The 19,077-nt window shown below is 43.1% G+C and overlaps 1 protein-coding gene across 1 annotated transcript in view; it reads right to left on the bottom strand.

The window, feature by feature from the left end:
• The window catches only part of LOC138261745 (cryptochrome DASH-like), a 218,871-nt gene that overhangs the window by 7,540 nt on the left and 192,254 nt on the right, over nucleotides 1–19,077 (bottom strand). Inside the window, exons 11-12 of the mRNA XM_069211065.1 lie at nucleotides 9,804–9,961; nucleotides 1,179–1,298 (exon numbers count right to left, since the gene is read on the bottom strand). Coding sequence (XP_069067166.1) covers nucleotides 1,179–1,298; nucleotides 9,804–9,961 — 278 coding nt within the window. The remainder of the gene's footprint in view (nucleotides 1–1,178; nucleotides 1,299–9,803; nucleotides 9,962–19,077) is intronic.

The following is a 19,077-nucleotide window of genomic DNA, read 5'->3' as shown; positions in this document are numbered from 1 at the left end:
TATTTTTAATTATGCGCCCAGGCAAAATGTTTGAAACCAGCCCGCTTCCTACGCTCCCCGCTCTTTCTTTTTCTCTCAGTCTCTTTTTCCATCCATACCACCCCTTCCCTCTCTCCCATCTTCCTTGCTGACATTTTCGGCGTGGTGCCCTTCAGAGCATTCATGTCACTGATAGGAGGGAGAAGGTGGAAGAGAGTGAGAATGCAGTGTAATATGGTCTATGTGTAAGCTCCTTAGTGCAATAAGATTGGTAAAAATGTTGCTGGATTTAAAATCTTTTTTTAGAGATGGGGGTATCATGATCCACAAGCGCATCTCCAATCACATTAGGTCAGAAAAACTGGCCATGACTTTCTAGCATGTAAAAAAGCACAGGGTTGCCTGCAGTCTGGTGCTGCAGCTCGAAACAATGTTCCTGCTTGTGTGTCTCTCAAACCCCCAAAACTATGGGCTCAGGATACGGGCTTTGTGAGGAGCCCAAAGTTTGCAAACTGCAGCAGCATTTGGTGAGATGACGTCTATTGGTAACAGCAGCATGCATTTCAATAATGCTGGACTGAAAAAGTTCTGGTCCCTTCCTAGTAGTCCCTTCCCCCACCAACGGCCTCCCGCCCCGTTACACAACTGAGAAGTACTGTTGTATTACATTTACATCATATTTTATGGAACTGTGAGATTCATGGGCACTTGCTTACGCTTACAAGAGACAGAACTATGTCAGAGTTTTGGTAAATCCAATAAATATGCAATAGTCCTCTTTCAGTTCCTTTAAATGAAGATAGCAAGTGGACTTTGATGGTGGAAATCATGAATTGACGACTGGCTTTGGCCCTCAAGGGTTAAAGGCATCCACCAGAGCAGCCATAGTCTAACTCTCTAGGTCTTATCTAAATAGTTCTCACCAAGTACATTAGAAGTATCACTACTTGGGATAAGAGTAAGGCCAGATTCACAAACACTTTGTCGAACAAGTTATAAATCTCCTCCTGTAGATTTCCTACCAGATTTGAAAGCGATTTCTGATGGTACAATCACAAATCTTCATAAATCACATACTTGCTAAAATTAGAAATGTTCTGATTTTGCTGAGACCTGGCATAGCTTTTGGTAAAGGCACTCTATGGAAAGAAAGTAGGAGTTTTAGCCACCTCATTATTTGAATAGTACAAGGTACTTACATTCCCATCATAATCCAGTCCCTGTTTGATCATGTTAAACTTCCTGTTCTCTCTTGGATCATTCCCGATGCCAGCACTATAGAGCCAGTTCCCATAATTGCTGCAAACGTCATAGTCCACCTTAAAAGACATATAATGCTTTTGTTATATTAATTTGAAAAACAAACACACCAACTATTAGTAACAATGATTGTTACATTTGGACTACCGTTTTTTACAAATACAAATTAACCATTAATGTGCGATTCATAGGCTTTGCATCAGTACGCTAAAACAACTCAATTAGAGCTTTTGATCCAGTGTATCCTTTAGCTGGATTAATTTGTGCCACCCTATCAGGTGCACATGGTACTTCCACCTATCTCTTCAGCATTTTCCATGAAGTTAAGCAGTGACACAGCATTTAGAGTAAATTACATGATGCTCGATCGAACCAAATGGAATAAACACATATAATACTCTGTTTCCATAATCAAATATATCATGCTGAAAGAAACCTTTCAAAGAAATTGATCATTTTAGGGAAATGCAAGACAATAACAAGAAAAGCAAAAAAATCGGGTTTAGCAGGAGGTGATGGATAAAACCAATTGTGATCATGAGGTAAAGGGGGAAAGGGTTTTGTGTGAGGTGACGAAGGTAAAACAAATTGTGATGTCAGTGTATGAAACAGTAAAGGAAATGTGAGGAGAGCTGCGTAAGCCGCAAAATTCATAGTGAGAGATGACAAAGGGTCTTGCTTGGAACAGGAACAGAAAGATCCAGAAAATGAGTCATGGAAAAAAGGACATGTTGAAATACGAACATATTGCTCTACAACCAGAAAAAGAAAACAGGAGTTATGGCAGCAAAATGAAAATGTCACTTACCCAGTGTACATCTGTTCGTGGCATTAGTCGCTGCAGATTCACATGTTTCGCACAGTCCGCTGCCTGGTGTTGGGCTCGGAGTATTACAAGTTGTTTTTCTTCAAAGAAGTCTTTTTTGGTCACGGGACCGAAGGACTCCTCCCTCTTCGGCTCCATTGCGCATGGGCGTGGACTCCATCTTAGATTGTTTTCCCCGCAGAGGGTGAGGATGGAGTTGTTTGCTATAAATAGTGCCCATGCAATGGAGTGAATACGTATGTACATAAAAAGTTTATAATAATTATTTACAAATGTACAAAAGTTTAAGATTTAAGATCTACTTCTAAACGGCTACAGGCTTCCCGGGGAGGCGGGAGGGCACATGTGAATCTGCAGCGACTAATGCCACGAACAGATGTACACTGGGTAAGTGACATTTTCAGTTCGATGGCATATGTTGCTGCAGATACACATGTTTCGCATAGACTATAAAGCAGTTACCTCCCCTAAAAGCGGTGGTTTAGCCTGTAGGAGTTGAAGTAGTTTGGAATAATGTTCTTAGTACAGCTTGGCCCACTGTAGCTTGTTGTGCATTTAGTACGTCTACACAGTAGTGTTTAGTAAATGTATGAGGCGTAGACCAGGTTGCAGCCTTACATATTTCGCTCATAGGAATGTTTCCTAGAAAGGCCATTGTAGCACCTTTCTTTCTGGTTGAGTGTGCCTTTGGTGTACTAGGCAATTCTCTCTTGGCTTTAAGATAGCATGTTTGAATACATCTGACTATCCATCTAGCAATGCCTTGTTTAGAGATTGGATTTCCTATGTGTGGTTTTTGAAAAGCTATGAACAGTTGTTTTGTTTTCCTGATTAGCTTTGTTCTGTCAATGTAGTACATTAGTGCTCTTTTGACGTCTAATGTATGTAGTGCCCTTTCAGCCACGGAATCTGGTTGTGGGAAGAACACTGGCAATTCTACTGTCTGATTTAAATGGAATGGTGAGATTACTTTTGGTAGAAATTTTGGATTTGTTCTTAGAACTATTTTATTTTTGTGTATTTGAATAAATGGTTCTTGTATGGTAAATGCCTGTATTTCACTTACTCTTCTGAGGGATGTGATTGCAATGAGAAATGCGACTTTCCAGGTTAGATATTGCATTTCACAGGAATGCATGGGTTCGAAAGGTGGACCCATGAGTCTTGTTAAGACGATGTTAAGGTTCCATGAAGGAACTGGTGGTGTTCTTGGTGGTATAATTCTTTTTAGCCCTTCCATGAATGCTTTAATAACTGGTATTCTAAATAGACGATGAATGAGTAGTTTGTAGGTAAGCAGATATTGCTGCGAGGTGTATTTTTATAGATGAAAAAGCGAGATTCGCTTTTTGCAAATGTAGTAAGTATCCCACTATGTCCTTTGTAGAGGCATGCAATGGTTGGATTTGATTGGTATGGCAGTAGCAAACAAATCTTTTCCACTTAGATGCATAGCAGTGTCTAGTGGAAGCTTTTCTAGCTTGTTTTATGACCTCCATACATTCTTGTGTGAGGTCTAAGTGTCCGAATTCTAGGATTTCAGGAGCCAAATTGCCAGATTCAATGATGCTGGGTTTGGATGCCTGATCTGTTGTTTGTGTTGTGTTAACAGATCTGGTCTGTTGGGTAGTTTGACATGCGGTACTAGTGAAAGGTCTAGTAGAGTTGTATACCAAGGTTGTCTTGCCCATGTGGGTGCTATCAGAATGAGTTTGAGTTGGTTTTGACTCAACTTGTTTACTAGATATGGAAGGAGAGGGAGAGGGGGAAAAGCGTATGCAAATATCCCTGACCAACTCATCCATAGAGCATTGCCTTGTGATTCGCGGTGTGGGTACCTGGATGCGAAGTTTTGGCATTTTGCGTTTTGTTTTGTTGCGAACAAATCTATCTGGGGTGTTCCCCAAATTTGAAAGTATTTGTTCAGAACTTGGGGGTGAATTTCCCATTCGTGGACTTGTTGGTGGTCTCGCGAAAGGTTGTCTGCTAGTTGGTTTTGGATCCCTGGAATGAATTGTGCTATTAGGCGAATGTTGTTGTGAATCGCCCACTGCCATATTTTTTGTGTTAGGAGACACAATTGTGTTGAGTGTGTTCCTCCTTGTTTGCTTAAATAATACATTGTTGTCATGTTGTCTGTTTTGACAAGAATGTATTTGTGTGTTATTATGGGTTGAAAGGCTTTTAACGCTAGAAATACTGCTAACAGTTCTAGGTAATTGATATGAAATTTTGTTTGGTGTACATCCCATTGTCCTTGAATGCTGTGGTGATTGAGGTGTGCTCCCCACCCTGTCATGGAAGCATCTGTTGTTATAACGTATTGAGGCACTGGGTCCTGAAATGTCCGCCCTTTGTTTAAATTGTTGCTGTTCCACCATAGAAGCGAGAGGTATGTTTGGCGGTCTACCAACACCAGATCTTGAAGTTGACCCTGTGCCTGTGACCATTGTGATGCTAGGCACTGTTGTAAGGGTCGCATGTGTAGTCTTGCGTTTGGGACAATGGCTATGCATGATGACATCATGCCTAGAAGTTTTAGCACAAATTTTGCTTGTATCTTTTGGTTTGGAAACATAGCACTTATTACCTTGTGGAATGCTTGCACTCTTTGTGGACTTGGAGTGGCAATTCCTTTTGATGTGTTGATGGTTGCCCCTAGATATTGTTGTGTCTGACACGGTTCGAGGTGTGACTTTGTATAGTTGATGGAGAAACCCAGTTTGTGAAGGGTTTGTATGACATATGTGGTGTCGTTTGTGCACTTTTTTACTGTGTTGGTCTTGATTAGCCAATCGTCTAGGTAAGGAAACACATGTATGTGTTGTCTCCTGATATGTGCTGCTACTACTGCTAGACATTTTGTGAATACTCTTGGTGCAGTTGTTATTCCGAATGGCAACACCTTGAATTGGTAATGTATTCCTTTGAATACGAACCTTAGGTACTTTCTGTGAGAAGGGTGTATCGGTATATGAAAGTACGCATCTTTTAGGTCTAATGTGGTCATGTAATCTTGCTGTTTGAGCAGTGGAATGATGTCTTGTATTGTGACCATGTGAAAGTGGTCCGATATGATGTAGGTATTTAGTGTCCTGAGATCTAATATTGGTCTTAATGTTTTGTCTTTTTTTGGAATTAGAAAGTATAGGGAGTAAACTCCTGTGTTTTTTTGTTGTACTGGTACTAACTCTATTGCATCCTTTTGCAGTAGTGCTTGAACTTCTAGTCCTAAAAGTTCTAAATGTTGTGGTGACATTTTGCATGTTTTGGGAGGGATGTTTGGTGGGAATTTGTGGAATTCTATGCAATAGCCATGTTGGATTATTGCTAATACCCAATTGTCTGTTGTAATCTGCTGCCAAGATTGGTAGAATTGGCTTAGTCTTCCCCCCACTGGTGTTGAGTGAAGGGGTTGTGTGACTTGAAAGTCACTGTTTAGGTGGAGGTGTTTTTGGAGTCTGGAATCTTCCCCTACTCCTTGGGAATTGACCCCCTCTATATCCCCTGAAACCTCCCCTTTGGAATGAACCCTGATATGGTGTGGTTCTTGTTTGTTGGCTGGTGGTGTCTGTGGGTTGGCCACGAAACCCCCTTCTAAATGGAGTTTTTCTAAAAGAGCCTCTGCTCTGCGGGGAGTAGAGTGCGCCCATGGCTTTGGCCGTGTCTGTGTCCTTTTTAAGTTTTTCAATGGCTGTGTCCACTTCAGGGCCAAAAAGTTGTTTCTCGTTGAAGGGCATATTAAGGACAGCCTGCTGGATTTCAGGTTTGAAGCCTGAAGTGCGGAGCCAAGCGTGTCTCCTTATGGTGACAGCAGTGTTGACTGTTCTCGCTGCAGTATCGGCTGCGTCCATTGAAGAGCGGATTTGATTGTTTGAGATCGTTTGTCCCTCTTCAACTATTTGCTGCGCCCTTTTTTGGTATTCCTGGGGAAGATGGTCTATGAGAAGTTGCATCTCATCCCAGTGTGCGCGGTCATATCGGGCCAGCAGCGCTTGAGAATTTGCGATGCGCCACTGGTTGGCTGCCTGTGATGCTACTCTTTTTCCTGCTGCATCAAATTTTCTGCTTTCTTTGTCCGGAGGTGGGGCGTCGCCAGATGTATGGGAATTTGCTCTTTTGCGAGCTGCCCCTACTACTACGGAGTCAGGTGGTAACTGCGAAGTAATAAACACTGGGTCTGTGGGTGGTGGTTTGTATTTTTTATCCACCCTTGGGGTGATGGCTCTTGATTTTACGGGCTCTTCAAAAATTTGTTTTGCGTGCCGTAACATCCCTGGTAGCATTGGGAGACATTGATATTGGCTATGTGTAGCCGAGAGGGTGTTAAATAAAAAATCATCCTCTATAGGATCGGAATGCAGTTGGACATTGTGGAATTCTGCTGCCCTAGCCACCAGTTGCGAGTATGAGGTACTGTCTTCTGGCGGTGACGGCTTTGTGGGGTATGAATCGGGATCATTGTCCGGCACTGGGGTATCATATAGGTCCCAAGCGTCTTGATCCTGATTATCTTGACTTATGGTAGTTTGCGCTGGTGAGTGCATTTGTGGCGGTGTTTGTGCCGGCGATGCCTGTTGTGGTGGAGAGGGCGGAGGCGTGACTTTTTTAACCACTTTGGCTTGTGGTTGTGCGTCATCCTTGAGAAGTCCGATCCTTCTTTTTCTCATTATTGGGGGAAGGGTTGATATCTTCCCTGTGTCTTGCTGGATGTACAGTCTCTTTTGTGTGTAGTCTGATTCTACACTTTGGAGCTCTTGTCCAAATCTGTGCATCTGGCCACGTATTCCTTGTTCCTCTGTGTAGGATGGAGGTGTGGAACTTTTCGGCGCCGAGAGAGAATCTTTTTTCGGCTTCGGCACCGACAGAATTTTTGTGGCTTTTGGCAGTGTGTCTCGGTGCCGATGTTTTTCGGTGCCGGCATCTTGTTTTTGCCTCTCGGAGCCGCTATCTCGGCTCCGAGGTTGCTCCATGGCGGTCCCTCGACCGGAGTCGGGTGTCTTCGCTATGGGCGTGCCCTTTTTCGGCGCCTTCGACGGCTCGCCGGTTTTATGGGTCGAGCCATGGCCTGTTGGCAGTGGCGTCCCCTGGGCTTTTGTCTTCTCGATTGTTTTAATTTTCGACGTCTTACTCACTGTTTGTTGCTGTTGTTCGACGTCGGAGTCTCCGGATTCTGATTCCGGAACCGAGAATGTTTCCTCTTCGTCGTCGAAACGTTGTTTTGTCGGCGTGGACGCCATTTGTAGACGCCTGGCTCTTCGGTCCCGGAGTGTTTTTCTGGACCGGAAGGCTCGACAGGCCTCACAGGTATCCTCCTTGTGCTCGGGGGACAAGCACAAGTTACAGACCAAGTGCTGATCTGTATAAGGATACTTACTGTGACATTTTGGGCAGAAACGAAACGGGGTCCGTTCCATCGGCTTCGATGTCGCACGCGGTCGGGCCGACCAGGCCCCGATGGGGGATCGAAGCTACCCCAAAGTCTTCCGATGATCGGTGTCGATGTACCTAACTATCCCGATACCGAACGTAACAATACCGACGCTTTCTTCCGAGATTCTGACTAACTTTCCGAACCGAAACACGGAGCGAAAAGGAATACGTCCGATCCCGACAGCGGAAAAAAACAATCTAAGATGGAGTCCACGCCCATGCGCAATGGAGCCGAAGAGGGAGGAGTCCTTTGGTCCCGTGACCAAAAAAGACTTCTTCGAAGAAAAACAACTTGTAATACTCCGAGCCCAACACCAGGCAGCGGACTGTGCGAAACATGTGTATCTGCAGCAACATATGCCATCAAACTATTTATTTTACCCAAGAGGAAAAGCAGTTGGGGATTGGAAGCGAGAAAGAAAGAGAGACCTAGCGAGCTAGCTATTATCTACATAACTAAGACTGTTTCTGACGTGGCACTTCCTAAAACGCTTTTTAAGATAGAGACCTGGAATTAACACAGCATATGTGGCAGGACTTTTAAAGAATGACTGGAACTTCCACTCAGCATTACAGGATTTCACATTACCAAGAGACGCTATACCCAACAAGGGGTAGTAAGACTTCTGTAATACAGAACTGGAGTATATGACTGCCAGCTTCCTAAGATGGAAAGGACAATCGCTTCAGAAGGCTGCAACCTATTCTTCAGTATCTGCATTGGAAAACGCGCTCCTGAGCTTTGAGAGGGGCACTGGACGTATTCTTGTAAAGTGCTGCATACTTTGATGAGATCCAGCATAGCTGGGCCACGTCATCAAGTTGATTGCCCATGTGGGGAACAAGGTATCACCTTGACCCAACATGGAGAAACAGTGCTCAGAAGATGCAGGATGGAGTGCCCCCATCCTCAAAATCAAGCCTGTCTGCGACGGCATGCACGTAAGCCTGACTTGCAACCGCCACAGCCTTCACAGGTGCTTGTGCCTGTCCTTGCGGGCATCACATCCATCTCCACCCCGTGCCGCGGCACCTGTGCCACAATACTGGCACAGGTGCCGTGGCATGGGGTGGAGATGGATGTGATGCCCGCAAGGACTGGCACAAGCACCTGTGAAGGCTGAACTGCATCTGCGGCCCAGGGAAAGCTGTAATTGGTCAACTGAAGGAGCTGGCTGATCCAGTGATACAAGAGAATGACTAGATGGTTACCATCTTGGGAGGTAGGAAACAATTGCTTGTGCTTAACACCCAATGGGCGATAAATGATGTAATTTTAAGTAAGGCCTACTTACTGGTTTTTTCAAAGGGTCAAAACTCTAAAATATGAAAAGCAAGGGGCTATTAACTTGATCTAGAGATCAGCAGATCAAGGCATATACAGCAGACCTACTGGCTTTATCAAAAAGTCACCACTAAGTACAATCAAATGTATATATGATATATTCACACACTGCAATGGTATGTCACATGTTTTCAATAAACCATTTTTTAAATAAAAATATTAAACATGTATTTGTGTCTTTTGTTTATTTTTACACTTTTCAGGCCATAATGTACAGTCAAAGAAACAACCACAAGGGAGCACTGCCTTCCAGTTGACGAGCTTACAGATTCAGCTCAGAGTGCTTTTAAAAATATGGTAAGCTTTCTTGGGGTCATGGATTCATTGACCCAGGAGAATGACTATTTTTTTAATGTTGCTAGGGGGCTGCTGCGCTCCCAGCAGGTCGTCAGAATATTAGAACATTTTTTGGCATTGCCCCAGCTAGGGGCACCACCAGGATTATAAAAATATGATTGAAAAACCCATGCAGGGCATTATAGGGCACTCCCTTGCTGGAGCAGTGAGTAATACATGAGTTGCTCCTGGCACTCATTTATTATTCTTATCCAGGCCCCCCACACATTTCTTTGTTTTGTTTTTTTAGTTTAGGGCCGCGGGGTAGTCCTAAGGCCCTATCAAATATCTGAGGCACATCAGATCGGCACTATGCCGAAAGTGCCATCATTGTTTGTGGTTCAAATATAGTCTGTGAACATATTTGATTTGTATTCGGTGCAATCCACTACAAACTTCCACCTTCCTCTGTGCCACATAGACATTTTTGAGATGTAAGTACCTCCTTCAAGGGTTTGTATGCCAGATTATCAGTCACAAAAGTGTTGTCTGAAATAAATATTGTGGCCTAAATCTAATTCGTAAAATATTGCTCTGTTGAGTTGATTGTCGGTATACCAAATATGTGTCCAAAAACAGAGTGAAAGGTTGAAGAAGGAAAAAAGGCTCAATTTGCACTCTTACCAGCAGGTATTCAAACCATTCTGCTCCCATTCTCCAATCCAACCCCAGATCTTTGGTGAGGAAGCTGGCAACATTCTGTCGCCCTCGGTTGGACATGAAACCAGTCATAGCCAACTCTCGCATATTGGCATCAACAAATGGTACACCGGTTCGACCCTCTGGAAAAAGTTGTGACAAGGTCTTAAGTGAATGGGAGACAGCAAAGTACTAGTAAGCAACTCCTCCCAAAAATACTCCACCCTTTCCATTTAACAAATTTTTCAATAATTTAATTCACCATATAACTTAATCAGATTTGTGTTCACATCAGAAAATACATCTTATTTAAAATTCTACTATTTTATAAAAAAAATGTGTGGACAGTTTCCATATTTAAAAAACCACATAGCAAATGTTCATACAAAGTAGACTTGATGCTACCAACAGCAATATTGAGTTGTCATCCTCAACAGTACTTTCACATGCAAAACTTAAGAATTTTGTAAGCGGCTTCTAATAGGCATCAGTGGTCACCATGCAACGGAACTAATGAATGCATTCACTGTTATTCAGCCGGAAGAGAGGAATAAGTGCTTTACAAACACATGGTATTTTACGTTAAGATAAGTGAAACTCCAAACATGTTTGATTATACGGTTGTATGTTTCCTGGGTATTCATGATACCTAACATTTATTTTCTTTTTGGTTCTATTTCTCTAAAGGTCACTGCTATTGCAGAAAATATTGCATGTCTCCAGATTCACCTGTACAACCTTAGAATGTTTGTGCAATTCAGAAGAAACCATCAGCATACATTAAATAAAATTAAAATAACAGCTGAACCGTAGGAAAGCAAGCCCCCACTAAGATAAACGAAGCAGGCAAACCATTGAGAAATGCTGAACAAAAATGGGGTCAGTGTACAACACTGGTGTTGGTGAAAAAGATAATAGATGATGCCAAAAGGTACACACTGCTTCATAGTGCTGGAAACTGGTGTAACAGATTTTCCTGATGCTGCAGAACAGACAGCCAGATAGCATATTTACAGTGGCAGCAATATGTCCGTCAAGAGTATGGTGAAGACATTGATGACTTACTTCAATACACAATTATGAGTGCTGTTGAGTACATACAAAGTATCAAATTATTGTGAGGAATTGGGAGCGTAAATCACTTAAACATTCCACTCCTCAGAGCAGGCCATCAAACTCCTGGTTCACCCACTCGGTTTAGAACCAGACAAACCTCCATGTTTCTGCCAGCAGAGCCTCCTCTGGCTCTGCTGGTGGAAACCTTTGTACAACAGCCTGACTGACACTTGGTTGTCAGTCAAAGTACCTCAGAGTGTTCCTCATATTTGCTTCCCTGAACCAATGCTTCAAACTATTGCAACAAGTATGTGTGCACAAGAAATGCCACTGAAAGGCATTTTTCTTTTATCACATGAACAGATGGAAACTCAGAGGACGATATTTGTCCAGGAAATAGGCACCTTTACTCCAAAATACTATAGGATGGAAGAGCTAAAACTAGTACAATTTGCTCTTCGCACCATTCTGTGTCTGGGACAAAGGTGCAAGAAGAACAAACAGTCAAACTATGCATTGATATGTCAGAGAAACTAGTTGTTACTCAGCATCAGTGTACCCTGTAACAAGTCAGGAAATCATCAGAGAAAGTGTTTCAGAAAGTGGAAGGCATAGAGATCATTGAGCAAATGAAAGGAGTCGTATGTTTTGTATGCTTGATCGACATCACGAATGTGGGAAGGAGCTGATCAAATCAAGCCATCATGAGAAAAAGCTATCTGAGCCCCAACACTGATAACAGGCATACTACATTTGAATGACTGCTATCACCAGCTATGGCTTCACTTTGACTCCTCGCTCCTCGTGTATGACCACGTTTTCCTTTTTCTACTCTGAGCTGTGAAATCTTCTCCATGGCTGAAATGCCACCTGAGGTGTTGGTCCACCTTCTTGTTTTCTTCAGTGTTACACATGACATATTGATGCATGCTTGCACCGAAAGAGAACGCCAAATGAGATTCCATGCCACTCCACTGAGACTTAAGGAGAGCACTCCACCATGCTTTGAATGATATTTAATTTTTTAAACCAACCTGAACTTCTCGGACTCTGTGATTTTGGTTGCTGGGATGACAGCTGATGTCAAGGCATCACAAAAAGTAACAGAACTTTGAAGTTTTTTTCTGAATGCTTCTCTACTCTGGATGTTTTCATACCGAATACGGTTTAACAAGACAGAAGGTACCCAATGAAGCACCAGAAAACCTAGGTAGTACACAGGCTAAACAACAATGGTTCACTTTGGTATATTTCACACCATTTGTACAATTTCAAAATCAATTGTTGTAGCTAATCATGTGGGTCCCTCAAAGCACCATTATTTATGCAATAAACATACAGCATACATTTAAATATAAATTTAGTAAGCTGCTGTAGATGTTCATTGGTCTTATACTCAAGTAGTGAGGAATTTACACAGTAGGTGAACATGTGTGTGTACAAATGTAGGTATATTGACAATCAAAGTGTAATGCAAGCAAAATAAATTGCAGAAGCCCACCAATTTTAAACAAGACAGGATTTTCAGGTCTTAAAGCTTTGAGTGTTCACCTGGGTTAGAGTATAGGGTCCCCTTAAGGACATTAGTTAAGTCAGAGCTAAAAGAGGGCCTGTATCCTGCTTACATAATTTTCCAGCATCAAGCATCAGAAAAATATGGGCTTATTACTCTCAAGTGTGCAGGATAGAGGAATAAGAACACTAGCTGGCCCCTACAGATCTACCAGGCAGAGCCTCAAGCACTTTCACATTTGACTGGATGCAATGAAGAACATTGGGGCCATTTTGGCTGTGGTCTCCACTGACACTGAGACAGCATTTGATTTGATTCACTGGCCCTACCTCTCCCTGGTTTTAAGACACTCTGCGTATGGACCTCGCTTCTGCAGCTTGGACGCATTGCTGTATGTGGAGCCTACAGCCGTGAACCCTGTGAATGGGTAAATGTCTGAGACATTCCCATTGGAACAGGGGAAAAGACATGGATACCCCCTTTCCCCCATCCTCTTCACCTTGTGCATTGAACCACTCGCCGACTGGGTCAGGACAGAGAGAGAGCTTGCTGGTGGTCGTGACCTGACAGAATGGGAAAAGGAAACAATCTTTTTGCATACAGTTGACATCCTCCTTTTTATATTGGACCCCAGGAGCATGCCCAGACCCCTGTTGGAGCCTTTGGAGAATACTCCAGGTATAGGGTGAACTGGCACACCTCGGTACTTTTATGATTATGGATTGGGTCCGAGGAGTAGACATCCAGTCCCTCTATGGGTGGTAGCAGATGGCTTTAAATACCTAGTGTAGGTAAGTGCACCTTTCCACCATGGTCACCCCCTCTCTTTGCCACTGGTACTGATGTTTTTTGACTGATGTGCACTGTGTCCCTGCTAACCAGTCCCAGTTTTAGTGTTCTTTCCCTAAAAAACAAGGTAAAGTGGTAACCCAAATGGCACACCCTTTAGCACCTCTGTAAGTTCATAGTGAATGCTACCCCCTGGGTCCTAGGGCTTGGGTACTAAAGAGTTTCCCTAAGGGGTGCATCATGCATTGTGCCACGCTAAGGGATCCCCTTTAAATTGCACACTGTCTGCCACTGCAGACTGTGTGTCCTGGTGCACACCATGAGTGAAAACTCGACATGGCACACTAATTGTATGCCATGCCACAATCACTGCATACACTACATGTAAGTCACCCCTACAGCAGGCCTTAGAGCCCTAAGGCAGGGTGCACTATATTCGATGTGAGGACATATCTGCATGAACAGATATGCCCCTTGTGATATCTAGTTCTATTACTAGATATTGTAAGTGAACAGGGAAGGTATCTACTGGCAACTGGTCATTATGACTTACCCAGCTACAAAATGGCTTCACTGAAGCCTATGGTGTTTGGTATCAAACACCTTGTCTTACTAAATCCATACTGATGCCAGGTATAGATTTATTATAACAATCACCCCAAGGGCACCTTAAAGATGCAACTTGAAACCTGCTTGTCGTCTAGTGTACTGGAAGACTGGTATCGATCAGCCTGCCACCACAGATGAGTTTCTGACCCACAGGTGGGTAGAGCCCACGCTCCCTAAGGCCAAAAACAATGCCAGATCTAGAGGATGGCGTTCACTCCACCTCTTGCAGGATGGCTAGTGAATCTGAATACCAAGGCCAGGGACTTCAAAGTCCCTGCCACCTTTGATATGTGATCCCGCATTCCCCCAGACCTGGGAGATGCCACCCCCTGCCCTGAGGCCCATTTGGCACGAGTACAGGCAGGAAATTAGCTATGCAAGAAGGTGTGTTGCACCACCAGGCAAGTCACACCCCTGAGGTGGGCTGTCTGATGTGATTCACGATGGAAGGGTTCCACCACCTTGGTTTTCATGGAATTAGGAATGCTCACCCCCCACAGGAAGTGGTCGTATAGGGGGTGTAGTCTTCCATAGGGTAGGTAGCCCATTGACTACCACCCTACACTTCCCTAAACGCCCCTTAATTGAGTATTTATGTAGCCTTCTGACACTAGGAACTCAGATTCAACTGACTAAAGAAGAAGGAGGACAAAAAAGAGCCAACCAAAGCAAGAACTGTGAACTACCTGAGGATTTTGGCATCAAACCCTGCCTACCTGCTCCAGTCCTGACAATTGCAAAGACCAGACTTGTCCTGCAATTGTGCATCCTCCAAAGGTTTTGGAGGCCTGCCAACACTTTGCCATCCAGCCAGCATCTCCCTTAGAGTGGAGGAGCAACTCCTCTGCATCAGCAGACACCAACTGTGATTGCCCGGTTCCTCATTTTGCTGACCATTGGGTTCCCCGAGGGAGGATCCTGAGTGTCCAGGAGTGCAGACCCATCAACACCATCCAGTCTTTGAGATGCCAAGCCTGCCTGGAGCCTTCTTGCACCGTCAGTTGCAACAAGGCGTGTTTCTGTTCAGCCACATCACCACAGCCGCAAAAACGTACCTGCAAATTGAGGGACTTCAACAGAGTTCAGCTCCATGCAAGAAGTTGTTCTGTTGTGTTTCTTTCCCCCTCTTTTGTAGGTGATACAGGAACTGTCAGAGTCTCTAATTCACCGACCCGCCAGATAAAACACCAGTGCACCCAAGCCCCTCAGGTAGGGGTAATTGAAAAAGACAATGTCCCTGCGGAGCTAAAACCTTCAAGAACAGAGCCCCCACCTTTCAGTTCAGCCAGACTGGTCATCCAGTCCCCACTTGCAGCCGTTTTCTTACAGGTACTGCTCCCTTTGTCTGCAGGCTACCACCGCTAAGAGCACCTCTGCATCCGGACACCCCAGGGCAGGTAACCCCAAACTGCTGGTAGTTCTAGGGTCCTGGCCCCCTACATACTTTAAGTCCAGAAGAACTGTCCTGTAAGTCATTTACATATGAGCCTGTATAGTGTATGTTTTCCTCATAGTATAACTTTATGCGTTTGAGGCTCATTCCTCTATTTGACAGCTGTATTTACTGTAATTTTAAAAATCGCTACCTCGAAAAGTAGTTATCTGATTCTGTAGATCTTGGTGTCTGAATCAACTTAAAAATCTGTGCTATTTTTCTAAATTAGTCTTGAGTTTCTTCTTGAGTGTGTCTCATTTATTGACTCCATATGGTCAACAAATGCTTAAAATAATCTCTAATAAGCCTAAACTGCTCACCCACATCACCACAAAAAAGTATTTGGGGTTATTAATTTAAACTGTAAGCCAATAAGGGTCGACTGGACTGTTTGCATGGCGTATCCCTACATTGGTACACTACGCAGCTTTCTAAACCAGAGGATTAGTGATATGAACCATCAGTTTGAGGGCAGAAAAGGTAATATATTCTGACAGAGGGTGCCCTGTGAAGTTTGATATGGTCTGGGATAGGTAGAGGGAGTTCTACAGCCCTGTGACTAGTACCTCCATCAACTGGACATTGACTGACAGATCAGATGCGCCCTGGCTCCCTGTGAGAGATGTGGGACTGAGCTGGAGGGGTTATAGATTGGATGAGCTCTGGAAACTGCACAAGGAGCCACCAGTGCCCTGAGGAGACACCGTAGGGTCTGTCCACTCACCAATGATTCCTACCTCTCATATGAATGTATACTGTGATATTATGTGGATGCTGTGGTTTGCATCATGTTATGTGCTAGCTCTGCATGTCTGCAAATAAAAATGGCAATAAAAACAGTTGGTAAAAAAAGAACCTCAGCGGGATGAGTCAAATATAATTGGGGCCCAAAGGCGTTTGCTTGCATTTGTCTGGTAGAATGAGCTACAAGATCAAGTTTGAGGGTCAAACAGTCTAGTAAATGTAGAAAGAAAAGGGGAAACCAATTCCTGTGGCGCAAGGCTTTGATATCAGAACCACCAGTGTCCATACATTCCCTTGAACTGGACCACGATGGTCACAATGCTGATGCCTTGCTACATGGGAATTACCTTCCCTTATTCTTTTTTGATTTCACATTCCAAAGGAAATGTATATTATTTTATCAATAATAAATTGAACTCAACTAGTTTGAATGATACCAGAGTGAACTACCGTTGCCTATTTTATCTTATCCGACATGGCCACCAGCATGATCCTTTGGAGCAGAGACATGAGTCTGTTTAGTATAAAGCAAGAGCAAGCTTTGCATAACATCAAAGATGCCTTGTTTATTAAATTACCATGGTGTACTTTGATCCTCAGAGAGAACTTGAACAGAGTTGATGCCACACCCTGTGGACTGGGCACAACTATGTGCCCGGAACACAACTGAATGTGGGCCCATTTTCTTGATTTTGACTTTCGTTAGCATACATTTACTTTCACCATCAGATTCCTAGGCTACATCACGTTTGGCACTTCATGTGCATTCTTAAAAGGGTGATGAGGCTTGGAACCTTGACTTAGCAAACTATAGGTTCTATGCACTTCTCACTCCTCAACCACTTGCGCTCCTGCCTTGGCTCTTCTTATTATACACCCTCCATCCAACACAATTCACAAATATCTGCTGCAGTTTCCAGCTCCTCTGGTGTCTCATCAAGAGAAACCAACTTTAAGAAACAATGACAGCATGAGTCACGAAAGTGGAACCACTGCCTCAATCATTCAAGAGTGAAACATATTGGTGACCCCCTAGGCAGAATAGTTCTGCAGGGCATTTGAATTTTGCCAGATGACTGTCAGTGTGGTGAAGGGGAAAATAGTGTCTGACACTCAATTTGATGTTAGCATCATTTGTAGACCGTCAGCTTTAATCCGTTCTGTGGAGAAGAGATTATGATGTTGAAAGTTGATTAAGTAGTTCATCCCCTTTTTAGAATGGTTACACAGATGTGAGATTGATGGCAAACACCAGCCATGCCAGGCTTTGCCCTGCATGCAAAATAATATTCTAGCACTCCGTCATGCAGTACTGAACTAAGAGTCGGGTGTACAGCTGGATCACAGTCCCATCCTGCTGAGGTATCTAACAACTGCTAGTATGTGTGGCAATTGTTTTCTTTACATACATTTTTATGAAGTGGATATTTTTTCTGGCGCACAGTGTCACCAATGGCCACAACTTTTCTTGTGGCACAAACATTCTCCTGAGAGGCATGAATTGTTCCTGATTGGAATTTACAGGTGGTTACTGCTGCACTAGAAAACATTTTCCAGGTACTAAAATATTTAAGGATTGGATCATTCATGGTCTTTCCTTTCACACTATCTCTGAACACTATTATTTTTTATATACAAGTATGTTTTATGAAGTAATACTCTTCTCTATTTTTAATACACCTGTAATTGTCCTACTATCACTCCCATCCCTCCCTTCAAAAACAGCTGAAAAGGATAAAAAGAATACCTCATAAGAACACTAGATGGCTCAGAAAACGTTTGTAACCATCCTCTTTATAATTTTCGAATGTTAGGTTATATGTCTTGTATGTATTTTGGGAATGTTCGAGAAAAGAAATGTACAAACTCACACCAGTGTTTGAAATACTGCTGTGTTTTTTCTATCCGTGGCTTTCGAAAATGTTAGTTTTGGAATTAATACTAACTCGTTTTTTCAGAACTAAGGGCCTGATTACAACTTTGGAGGAGGGTGTTAATCCATCCCAAATGTGACGGATATACCACCCGCCGTATTACGAGTCCATTATATCCTATGGAACTCGTAATACGGTGGGCAGGATATCCGTCACATTTGGGCCGGATTAACACGCTCCTCCAAAGTTGTAATCAGGCCCTAAGTCTCCATCCGCTTGTTAAGAAAACTATAGTAGATAATCAAAAACACCTTCATAGCTTTAAAACATGCGTAAAAGGTTATCAACATTTTGGGCATTTTTCTTACGAAATGTTTTTGATATTTCTGGAGTGATTATCTGTTTTTGTTTTTCAAGTTGGTTGTGGTGCCAGTGAGCGCTATGATGGCATTCACTGATTTCTGTTGTTGTCTTTTTTTAGTTGATTGTTATCCGAGCTAGGATACATTTACTGTTGTGGACTCGTGTTTTGAAGAGGTATGCTTCCCTATTTATCCTACTGTTATAATTTCTGCATTATAGAATCTTTACTAAGCTTCCCTCGAAGCCAGGACCAGCAACAGAAAGATAGGAAAATAAAACTAGATCTTCAGTGCTGCCAGGTATAGTGCTAAGATGAGATCTCATTGTTAAGAAAGACATGCTCCCTTTTGAATCTTAAGTATAGAGAATGAGGGTACAAAAGTATATAGAATTTGCAAAGCCAAAAGGGTCTTAACATTGGGACCTATTGCCTTTGCCAATGGTTTTAGCCATGCCGTCCAGCATCCCGATGTGGTATGGCATGGCTACAAATGAGAACAAAAATCCTATGATGTGGCCAGCTGTGTCATTTTGTAGGTGCGCACAACAACCATGCACATGCCTACATCTTTTTTTAGCACCTTTGTTTCTTTTTGTTTACTGATCCCAGTTGGATTGCTAAACAAAAAGAAAAACAGAATTAGTGCAAAAATGTAACACAAGCAAATGGAAGAGAGATGCACGTAGGCAGAGAAAGAGCAACATGACTGCGGCGGAGGGGGAAGAGGTACACAAGGGACACAGTTGGAAAACACATGCACTCTGTGGCGTATTTGAACAAAACGAAAACAGTAGCCCCTGAACTATGAGCAGTGTGATGACACAAGTAATGCATCCATGCAGCAGTGGAGGAACAAACAAAAGAAGATAAAGTAA

Source organism: Pleurodeles waltl, chromosome 10 (assembly GCF_031143425.1).
Source record: "Pleurodeles waltl isolate 20211129_DDA chromosome 10, aPleWal1.hap1.20221129, whole genome shotgun sequence".
Classification (NCBI taxonomy): domain Eukaryota; kingdom Metazoa; phylum Chordata; class Amphibia; order Caudata; family Salamandridae; genus Pleurodeles; species Pleurodeles waltl.
Note: the sequence above shows the minus strand (reverse complement) of the source record. Positions and strands in the feature narration are given on the sequence as shown.